Genomic DNA, 11,949 nt, shown 5'->3' on the forward strand with positions numbered 1-11,949 from the left:
ACTAGAATTATGTAACATATAGCATTATACTGAATGTGTATAGATGGTTTCCCTCACTACTGCATGGTACAGCATTTCATGTAGGTTTTTAGGACAAGCTCACCCTCTAGTGGCCATTGTTAATATATTTTAATTACTGGACTGTGTTGCCTCTCTTGTATTCTAGCCTGAGACACACAGTTCCTGTAAAAACAATCTCAAAAAATTAACTAAAAGAATGTTAAAATTATTAGAAGAATCAATATTAGACTGATACCACTGTAAAACATGTGTCTTTGCAGTGGTAGTGATGGGACTACAGGCCAACACTATGTATCCATCATTATTAGACCTGCACTCTAATTATTCTGATCCTGTGTGGTGACCATAATCACAGCCTGCATCTTTTTGTTCACCTCTCATCCTCATGTAACCAAATCCTGTTCACACCTGACATAGAAAACCAGGTAGGGAAGATCACAAGCAGTTCCCAAAGCAGTTTTTCAATCCCCCCCATACAAGATGAATTTCACGCTATACCTTCTTCATGATGATGTGTCCCTTCTAATGTTATTTAAACACCTTCTCCACTAAAAAGCTGCAGTCAGTCCTAAACATGGCCCTGGGTTGGATGGCGTTTATTCTGTTTGGAGGGTGTAGTATAGCGCTGGAAAATACAAAGACCTTGACTGTGTCTCAAAGATGCATGAAGGACACCAACACGTTCCTCTGGGAAATTAAGCAAGACAGGCCGAAGGAATACGCTGTACTCAGTAAGTATTGCTGACTTTTGAAAGGCTTTTTGATACTGAATGTTAAGTTGTAGAGTCACTTGAGATTTTTGTAATGAGTGTCAGGCAGACTCACTTAAAGTACAGGGGCCTGCTGTTCTTTTAGAGGAGGCAGTTACATTAACTTTGAAACTGAGCTCATTTTATCCACATGTGGATCTGTAGCCATCAGTTAGACATGCCATATAAAAATGTTACTAAACAGGACAATGAGATTTGTAGTACCATTCCACATAACAGTAAACTTTGACAACAGACTTACATTCACATGCAAAAAGAAACATGCATAAATATGCATTCTTATAAAGCTTACAAAGATCTAAGCACACATGTTCACATCAAAAAACATCAATGCATGTATCAAATACAGGACTTCCAATCTTATCTCTGCATCTTATCTAGGTGTAGGCCTATAAGAAAGCCCCCAGTATTGCAGCTACTTTTTAATGCTCACTACACCAAGAATATACAAAGGATTTCAATTGTTATTATGATGGTGAAAGTGGTTATCATTTCTGTTGCTATTTCAAAACTGTTTATAACTGTTTATTTTACATTCTTCCTCATTTTAAAACATTTAACTGTTCTTTTAATGGTCTGCCAATTCAAGTGTCTATTCTGAAAAGCACTCTGAGCTGCAATTTGTGTACGAAAGGTGCTAAAGTATATTGTTATTATCATCATTATACGGCACAGCCTAAAAACAAAACAGGAATGAATGAATACTCACAGGAAACTAGCAGACCTTCTGCTCTGGCTACAAACAACCAGCAGGTGAATGAACAATCTGTAAATGTAAAATTGGGGAAATTACATGTTATTTAAAACTCTGCTAGCTCTAACACTGTGGCTGTGTCTATGTATAAAGCACACCAAGGATACTCAGCTTGCTTTGCCTGGGGGCCACTTTTGCAAAATGACAGGAGGCCTCGGGACAGTGGCAGCAGTCCTGCATAGGTCAGGTGTACAGAGACTGGACCTCTGTTAGGGTCCTCTCCTAGCATTTTCTTGATGCTTTTTTTTTGCACTCTGGCACAGTATTTATATTACAATTACGAAAATAAACCCAGGTGTGAATCAATTTATTATCACTGTGAATTAGAAAATGATTGGGGGGCCAGCAGCTGCCTATCGGGGGCCAGATTAGGCTAGAGGGCAGCAAGTTGAGTATCACTTGTATCACTTTATAATGACAAAACAGACAACCACAGAGATATACAACTGTGAGAAAAGAGACAGACAGACAGAGTAGCCTATTTGACTCACCCTTGAAGACCGTCCTGCTTTTATTCATAGAGATGAAGTAGTCCATATCCATGTCCCATGTCTTTACACTTGTTACTCAGATGGTTAGCACTACTGAACTAGCTGCTAGCTAACTAACGTTAGACTCATAACAACACGGCTAACTGACAGCACTGAAAAACAAGCTAACTCTAGTGTCATTTAAATATTATCTATTGTTGTTTTGTTGTGAAGTCTGAGTTTGACTTCAAATTTTACCTCTAAATTTCTTTTCCAAAAACCTGTCCATTAGCAGTTTTACTGTCGCATCATATGGACCGTGTCTCGTTGTGTGACAGTAATCAACGTAAACAACTTCACCTGTTTGGTCTTCACCACCTGTAATAAGGGTGCAGTACCACATCTGACCGTCCCAACACAGAGGGGCGCTGTTTCACTGCTGTTTTAAACGTGTCTCTTAGCTGTCATCTTTTTGTTATTTATTTATTTATTTATTTATTTATTTATTTATTTTTCCTTTTTTTAGGCTAAATAATCGTGGATAGATCCCGGCTTGGCCTTTTCCTCTTATGATAAATAAATAAGTATAAAAAAAATATTCATTTGTTGACATATTTTGAGTTTCAAATTGTAGTATTTTAATTCCATCTCTGTAAATTCATTTTTAAAAAAAACTAATTTCTTTCTTTTATTGTATTTCATTTTATTTTGTTTTATTTTATTTTTTGCACACTTTCATCTTTTTTTCTCTTCTTTTTTAAGGACAGATAATAAGCACAGCGCAAAGGCAGCAATCTGTATCCAACACAGAGGCAAGATAAAGTAATGTCCAGTTGAGACAAATACAGGGAGCAAGAAAGTAACATACAATAAAAAAAAATTATAGAGTAAAAAAAGTACACACTAAAACAACACAAGTTATAATTTGTATACAAGGAAGGAAATGAAGAACAAAACAACAACCTTGGCAACACAGATGTCACAAAAATGAAGATGTGATGCACCACGGATAGGACCAAGTCACCTAATATCAAGCACATAAGTCTGTACAGTTTCATCTGTTACATTGTATCACAAAGTTGTGTAAGGGACACTGAAAACTTTATGCTAAATCAAATGACATCTTGCAAGGGCATAGATTTCTTATGAAAATACTGGGGGGGGGGACATATGAAACAGGGTTTGGGGGTCAGAAAATCCTTAGCATCAAACACTTATTTTTCTTACTCTCTGGTGAATTTTTACACATCAATTTATACATTTTATGGTGTTTATGTCTTTATTTTTGTCAGAATCATTTGATCCTTTATTGTTTGAGACAAATTCACAGGTTCTAAATATTGAGGGGGACATGTCCCCTGTGTGGTTTAAATCTGCTTTAAATTAGGGTTTTAAAGAGTCACCAAATGTTTTTCCTTGAATTAAGGGAGCAATCACAATCAGTCTTCAGTATCACATTTAACATGTTCTGTTTTCTGAATTCAGTCTCTTTTTTTTTTAAAGGATTTTGGAGAGTAAATGTTTTGTTCTTCATACTAGGTTGCACTTGTGTGTTGTCTGGTGTTGCGTGTGTGTGTGTTGACAGTGTACGATGCATTTGGAAAGCTGGGTAGCAATGTCGAAGGAGGCAATACCAACCAGCCTGGTCTGTTGCAGCAGTGTCGCTCTGCACACGGTCCCGCCTTCTCTGGACAGTACTGCCAGGTGTTCCTTAGGCAGGTAACGACAAACAGTGTAATTAAACAAGATAAAATGTCACTCTGATTTAGATCCTGAACAAAGTGTTTTCGACACCGTAGGGAACAGTCCAATACTTTGTGGGTATTTGTGTTCCTGACTCCTGTGGGGAAGATGATGTGGAAATGCTGATCCTGTACGGTCAGTGATTTTAAGATTTATTTTCATTGAATAACGTCACTCAGTTAGTCTTTTTGTTTGACTTGTGACTTGTTTTACCTTTTTACAGAGAGACTGCAGTTTGGTAAGACGTCCCTCATCCCTCCTTTACCTCCCATCCTGGTTAATCAGTCCACTCAGGAGATGATCATGACCCACTGCTTGCCCAACACCATTGCCCCTGATGCATCAGATGTCACCTGTCTGTCAGTATATGATTGGATGTGACTTGATTTAACGTCTCTACTGTCTTATCTGCATGTGGAAACTGAGTTGGAGGATTTCAGGACTTCACTCTGTTTTTGTCTCTTACACTGGCGAGTCGTCACCTAACACAGACACCTTTTCTCCTGCAGGTTTGTGTGTTGTGCAATGGTAGCAATTCCTCTTGCAGCTACCCTGTTTACAGCTATAATACAGTGGCACCGGAACAGAGAGGTCAGTCCAAGAGCGGCGTCTTCCTGTTTAAACACTGGCCTGAACCTTTATGGGACCCTGAAGACCAACAGCTCCTCCAGTAGCGATATAAATAGCAGCACTTCAGAGGAAAATAGTAGTCGTACGTACAATGTGTATTATGTGATTTTGTTTAAGTACATGTTCCCTAAGATTTCCTCAAGATGTTTGCCAGATGGTGCATCACTAGCATAAGTCTGTTCTGTGATAGAAGATAGGTGAAAAGTGTATTAAATGTTGTCTTTCAGAAGGTACCAGGCGCACTCCACTGCGTTTTCCTCGAAGCTGTGTGTACTGGTGCCTTCAGGCGTTCTCTCTACAGACCACCAGCCAGGGTGTATTAAGCACCTCCTCATCCATCCCAGGAGGAGGCTACTCCTCCCTTAATGGCATCCGTGTTCTCAGCCTGTTATGGATCATGTGTGGACACTCTGCACAGTTCCCCGTAATAAACAATCTGGGTACGACAAGACTGCCATATGCTCATTCAGTCTGCAAATCACTCAGTTATATTTTGACATCTTGCATCATCTCTTTTGCAGACAACTACAAAAACTGGAAGAAAACAGTTGAAAGCAGCCCTCTGCATGTGCTCTCCATCAGCGGGCCTGTTTTTCTGGCTGTGGACACCTTTTTACTGCTCGGGTGAGACTGACACCACAGGAAGTTTAAAACCAATGTGTGTCTGTAAAAACAGTTTCTAGAGCAGCGTTTGTGTTGTAGGGGTCTGCTCAGTGCGAGGTCTCTGCTGGGATCCATCAACAGGGCTGAAGACAAGCTGAGTCCCAGTTTGGTCGCTAACTACCTCTTCAGGAGGATTAAAAGGTACAGTCTGTTGGTCGTTATGATTAAGATGTGTGATCTAAAGCCAGTAATGTAAATGTGAATTCTTCTTTTGTTTCCTTTTTTGCAGGATTCAACCACTGCATTTGTTTATCATGTGTCTAACCATCGGCCTAATCTCACTGATTCAGTGGGGACCCTACTGGTTTCCATTTATAGATGCGCTGATGGATTGTAAGACCTACTGGTGGGCTAATTTGCTGTTGATTAGCAACCTGCTCCCAGTCCACGAGATAGTAAGTTTAAGTAATAATTCAGTACCTCTGATTCTATTTTGAAATATATCTATGCTGATCTATTGCTTATCATTTTCTTTCCCAATCTCTCCTCAGTGTATTCCTTGGACATGGTACCTGTCTCTGGACTTCCAGTGTTATGCCACCACTCCTCTGCTGGTCTATTTTTACAGACTGTATGTCCTTTGTTCTTACCTTGGACAATTTACATTTCTGAAACTCGGCCACAGCTGAACTGACAACTCTGTAATTTCTGTAATTTTTCTTCATCCTGTCTTTTGTTTATCAGAAACAGAGGTGTGTTTGTGGTTGTCGCTGGAGGCCTTCTGCTGATGACCACTGTGGTCAGTGCTGTTATAACTGCACTCCTGCAGCTGCCGGTGTTTCAGCCATCAACACTGTAAGATTTAATGATGTTGATCTTGAACTAAAGCAAACTTAATTGTACAACCCCAATTTCAAAATAGTTGCAAACAGAATGCAATGATCTGCAAATAATTTTTAGAATGTGTCTCATTGTCTTGCTGGAGTAAACAGAGATGTCCCTGAAAAAGACATTGTCTGGGTGGCAGCATATGTTGCTCCAAAACCTGTATGTACCTTTCAGCATTTATGGTGCCTTCACAGATGTGCAAGTTACCCATGATGACATGGGCGCTAACACACCCCCATTCCATCACAGATGCTGGCTTTACACTGGTAACAATCCTTTTACTCTTTAGCCCGGAGGACACAATGTCCAGGATACCCAAAAACAGTTTGAAATGTGGACTCCTCAGGCCAAAGCACACTTTTCCACTTTGTGTCAATCCATCTCAGATGAGGTCAGGCTCAGAGAAGTTGGCTGCATGTCTGGATGTTGTTTATAAATGGCTTTCTCTTTGCATGGTAGAGTCTTAACTTGGGTTTGTAGATGCAGCAACGAATTGTGTTTACCGACAGTGGTTTTCCAAAGTGTTCCTGAGCCCAGGTAGTAATATCCTTTATACAGTTAAGTCAGTTTTTAATGCAGTGGCACCTGAGGGGTCAAAGGTCATGGGTATTTAATGTTGTCTTACATGCAGAGATTTCTCCAGATTCTTTGAATCTCTTGATGATATCATAGATTGTAGATGGTGAAATCACTGAATTCTTTGCAATCATGCATGCAGAAAGGTTGTTCACAAACTTATGGACTATTTTGCCCATGCAGTTTTCCTCAAAGTAACCATCCCTGCTTGTGAACAACTGAGCCTTTCGAGGGTGCCCCTTTCATACTTATTAATGATGCTATCATTTGTTACCGTTTAACCTGTTTACCTGTGGAATGATTCAGGTGTTTTTTGAGCATTCAACAACTTCCCTAGTTTTTTGTTGTCCCTGTCCCTTTTTTTGTAAGATGTTAGAGGCATCAAAATCCGATTAAGGGTATATTTCACACATAAACAAGAAAATTTATCAGTTTGAACTTTTAATATTTTGTCTTTGTACTGTTTCAATTGAATATAGGCCAAAGAAAGATTTGGAAATCATTGCATTCTGGTTTTATTCGCGTTTTACAGTGTCCAAATTTTTCTGGAATTGAGGTTGTATCATTTTGACTTTCTATACTGTGAAATCCAGTGTAAAAGAAAGTAACGAGTAACCATACATTCACATTCAAACAAATAAACTGATTTCTTTGTTTTATTATTTTGCAGGACATCTGAAAATTACGTATTGTATTACTATGTGAAACCCCACACAAGGTATGGCCCTTTTTTAGTAGGAATCTTGACTGGAATATACTTGACAACAAAGAAAAACCAGCTGTTAAAGCAAAAGGTGAGAACTTCCCTGATAGGATCACTACACACAGCTTATTCTTTATTCTAGAAATTTTAACATATCATATGGTCTTTGGGCCAAAAAGATTCAGTATACATAAAATGGACGAAGCTGCTGTCACACTCATGTGATTATCATTTCTTGCTGTTAATCCAGTGGCAGGCGGTGCTTGGTTGGCTCTGCTGTCTGTCACTCATGGCTGTGGTGGTGGGATTGGCATATGTCCTCAGGGAGACCCCAGCTCATCCATCTGTGCCACATGCCCTCTACCAGGGACTGCACAGGCCGCTCTGGGCTCTGGCTGTGACCTGGATCATAGTGGCCTGTGAGGAGGGTTACGGAGGTAAACCAAAAGCAGGGATGTTCCAAATCCCATAATCAGGAAAAGCAAAATACAATTTTAAATATGCATAGTAACAAATATTCAAGTATTGGTTTCTTCTGCATTCAGAGCTCTTGATCATGCTTTATATCATGTGATTGACCAGGCTATAATACAGGAAGTCCCTGTTTAATTTTAATTTGATTTCAAAGTTCAGATGTGGCAATATGAGACAAAAGAATACAAAGATATAAGTTGCATGTCTGCCAACTTGTTGTTTAGTAACATGAGTATAATCTGTGCTACATCTTCCTCTGTTTTTCTCACTGTTTCTTAGGTTTTATCAAGAGCCTCTTGTCACAGGGTTTCTGGGTTCCTCTTTCTAACATTAGCTTTGCCTGCTATCTGACACATCCTGTCTTCATCATCCTCTACATCGGCTTGCAAGAGACCCCAATCCACTACACAGACCTCAACTTTGTAAGTCAGCACACTTGCTCCATGCTGACATATATTAAATTAGGTTATTATTTGTCTGAGCCTTTCTAACTTGACGCCTCCTGTCTTTTTCAGATGTACATGTTCCTTGGCCACCTGGTGCTCACACTGGTGGTCGGCTATGTGTTTACTGTTCTGGTTGAGAAGCCTTACCTCCTCCTAAAATGGAGCAGTACATAACAAGACAAGTCAACACACAAAAGACTGTATCCAGTTAACACCCTTATATTACTGTACATTCTGTTTGCTTGTGCCTTGTAAGCTATGCCAATTGTTCCGTTCCGCTTTTGTAGATATTAAACCTGTTTGTTTCTAAAAAAGAAACCAAGAAAAAAGTCAGAGGGTTTTTTCTATAGTGATCTCTCAGGGTTTACATTACAACTTTTACATTGCAAACGGTATCCTGCAGCCTACAGAATATACAAAACACATTTATCAACCTTGAAAGTGATAATGTGGAAAATATATTAAAAATGTTTTTGAGTTTTCATCTCCACAATCAATATCACCAACAAATAAGTAATGGGAATTGGGATACACTGATCTGTGACTTAAGACGTATGTGGGCCAGGGCCATTTGCCCCTTCCCTACCTCCTACTCCCCTACTTCTGGCCCCCTTACTGGGACCATCCTTGAACTCAGCCTTTGGCTCTTTCACACATGCATTGCAAACCTGAAATTATCTAGACATTACAGAGAAGAGCTGTATCTGAGAATGCAAATGTCCCAGTGTCAGTTGGATCGTACATTAAACTGACTTTACCTGCCAGCTCCCAAGTAAAAAGTCTGCGTAATGTCAGAATGAGCTCATGTGTAAATAGCACAGCTATTTGTCCAGAGAATTCACAACAAATGAGTTGGTATGTTGATGACATGATGATTTCTATGATGCAGCTTGCACAAAACTGGAATAAAGTTTACATTGAAGGGTGTAATGGCAGAAGCCAAAATCATGAGACCAATTCAAGGATGACTATGTTGTTTATGACCAAATTACAAACTGGCTACGTGACATTGTAATCCATGTAATGTCTTGTCTCCTGCATGGTCTACTCAGGCACCATCCATTGCCCAGCGTCATGTTCAGCGTCATACTTGCGTTTGACCATGTTGTTGCAGAAATTCACTGTACTTTGAAATAAAGTTTGAGTCACTTGCAATCCATTCAGAATGGACCTGTGACCCACTTTTAGACTACAACCCACTGGCCTAAACCAAACGGAGTATTTCCAGTAGGTGAGAACGCTTCTGACACAGACAATCCCCTGCTGTGTGCTACACGTGTGAAAGGGAAACTCATGAGAAAACATCTATAAAGTAGATAGTGTGACGGGCTTCCTTGTGACCCAAAGTTCATCATGTTCCAAAACCATCCGTCCTCTCCTGTGAAAGGTTCTGCTGCCAGACAACACAATAACATGGCGGATATTTTCAATACACTTTCCATGATGGCAGTGAGTCAGAATTTACTAGTGGCACTGACTCAGCTGATGAGATCTCAACAAAGGTTTTCAGTTTCGTCTGACGCATAAACACGCAGCTATACGTTTCCATCGTAGCACTTGAGTTATGCGGGGCATGTGCTCTGTTGTACATTGCATTAAGTTGAGTAATGCTTCGTGAAGAGCCTCAGAGAAATACCTCAACCCTCCTGCCACTGTTTATTTCTGACGCTTACACAGAAACAAACTCCTCATGAGGTGATTTTCACTAATGTAAAATCAGTATGACAGAACACTGCCTTTTGACACCAGGATGGAGATTAAAAAAAGAAAACAATATGGAAGGAATAAGGAATGTTGCTATAATTTCCAGTGTCAGCATGTCCTAATTAAATCGTGTTGGTTCAGACAAGATAACTATGTGATCAGTCTCGCCAGATAAAAGCCAAATATGGTTTGCTACTTTTGTCACAACATTATGGCATAGTGAGGATGTGTCCCATATCTATCATTCACCTGCTATGGCGCTCCTGCCTTAGATGGATCCAGTAAAGCATGCTTTAGCCGACTCTCTCACGCTTCCAGACAAACAGAATGTGGTTGTGACGCACACTTCTTACATGTGCGGCACCATTCTCCACCTGGTCCTGCTCCTGGGAGTTTGGGGGAAGGAGGGCAGACGTGAGGGCCGAGGCAGACTCTGCAACAACATGGTGTAAAAATATATCTTGCTTTGGTAAGATGACACTCCTCTCACCATGACTACAAGAGTCCACTGGGGGCCACGTCCAATCCAAAACGCCACAACAACATGCTCAAGATGGTGTAACATGGCTGAGACTGCTTCAGACTTGTAATGACACTGGTTTTTGGAGGAAGAAAAACTTTTGAAAACTAAAGAAATACTGAGCATGGCTGTTATGAGTGCTGCTTCCAGTTTTATGTTGTGTAATTATACATTTATCTGAAGGCCTTCTTAAAGTGGTTAAAGTTCAGTTTAATTTAGTGAATCTCTGAACTGATTACATGCTGCCCAACAGTCCACCTGCCATCTCAGCCCATCAGCTGTGTTCTGCAGAGACCGTAAATGTGTTTGTTCTGAGAAGCCACACAAACATGCACACACACATATCCTTTAATAGCTACATCATAACAAGTCCTGCCTTACTGAAGTCCTGTCCAAGTGCTATTTGGTGACTTGATTGATTTAATGGTCTGTCAGTTGTTGTGACACATTAGAAAATCTTCATTTAAAGGGTTTAACCACATTGCTCTCCTTTGTTCTACTTCTAAAATAATTTCATCAAAATAAAACAGTCCTGAAATGTTTATTTTAAAAGAAATAAAAGACAGTAGGAGTGAATACAAATTATTACACAACAGCTCCCACACACACACTTACAACATGCCCCATTAATCCAATAATACTCCCTCTGTTGCTTAGTAGATTTACAAGGCACCAGCCACAAGAACAGCTGCACAGACACAAGTGTTACATAACGGCACGAAAAGAGCAAAAGGACATGACATCATTTTAATGGTTTTGTGTCCTCATCCTCTTCTGTTTATTGTGCTTGTAATGATAAATGAAACCCTCTGTAGTGTGTGTGTGTGTGTGTGTGAGAGTGTGTGTGTGGCGGGAGTATTCATTCATAAAACTCATGACTGATTTCTCTCTACACACACACACACACACACACACACACACACACACACACACACACTAACAATAGTGACTTCATACATTGCTTTGCCAAAGCTGTAGGAGTGTCAGTGAGATATTGTAACTTAAAAGAGTCTATTTTCTTCATTCGTTTTTAAAAAATCAGGCTTGAGACGTTGCTGTTTTCTTGGAGGCTCTCTGTTGTTAAACAGCTATTTACAATGTGGTGATTTTATTGCAGTTAAAGAATCTGCTCCCCTCCACCTGTCGCAGGAGCAATGATGTAACAGCCATAAACTACTCTTGGTTATAAAACAGTCCTTCACTGTCATTATGAAACATTTAGTTAGCAGTTTTCTAAAAGATATACAGATAACATACACACAGTTTGGTAGTATGAAGTAGAAAATCTCTGTATTCAAAAGCGGGCCAGAGGAAAGGGATGGGTGATACACAAAATTGCATTGCTGTGACCATAAGAACCTGGAGGCACCTGGACATGGTGACTGCCTGGTTTTGGGGGAACTTAAAGGGAAACTTTGACGTTGTTCAACCTGGACTCTATTTTCCTACATTTCTGTTTTTTTAATTGGTTCAGCATTGAGCAAGATAACTGCAGCTGGCAGCAGCGAACCAGGCTACAATGAATCCACTTAGGGCAATATGCACCATCAATGTACATTCACTAAAGTGCTTGTTTTTGCCACTGACAGGCTCAGACTGTTATTTTAAGTGTCTGACAACATTATGGAAAGGATCCCTACAGAGACA

The 11,949-nt window shown here is 39.9% G+C and overlaps 1 protein-coding gene across 1 annotated transcript; it reads left to right on the forward strand.

Moving 5' to 3' along the window:
* The first annotated feature begins 468 nt into the window (after nt 1–468).
* Nucleotides 469–8,296, forward strand: oacyl (O-acyltransferase like). Its single transcript, XM_050053338.1, has 15 exons — nt 469–752; nt 3,601–3,734; nt 3,815–3,893; nt 3,982–4,117; nt 4,268–4,470; nt 4,616–4,828; nt 4,910–5,012; nt 5,091–5,192; nt 5,281–5,446; nt 5,543–5,622; nt 5,736–5,846; nt 7,126–7,249; nt 7,409–7,595; nt 7,912–8,054; nt 8,148–8,296. The coding sequence occupies exons 1-15, from the start codon at nt 596–598 to the stop codon at nt 8,250–8,252; spliced, it is 2,043 nt and encodes a 680-aa protein (XP_049909295.1). The 5' UTR covers nt 469–595; the 3' UTR covers nt 8,253–8,296.
* Nucleotides 8,297–11,949: the final 3,653 nt, after the last annotated feature.

Source organism: Epinephelus moara, chromosome 9 (genome assembly GCF_006386435.1).
Source record: "Epinephelus moara isolate mb chromosome 9, YSFRI_EMoa_1.0, whole genome shotgun sequence".
NCBI classification, from domain to species: domain Eukaryota; kingdom Metazoa; phylum Chordata; class Actinopteri; order Perciformes; family Serranidae; genus Epinephelus; species Epinephelus moara.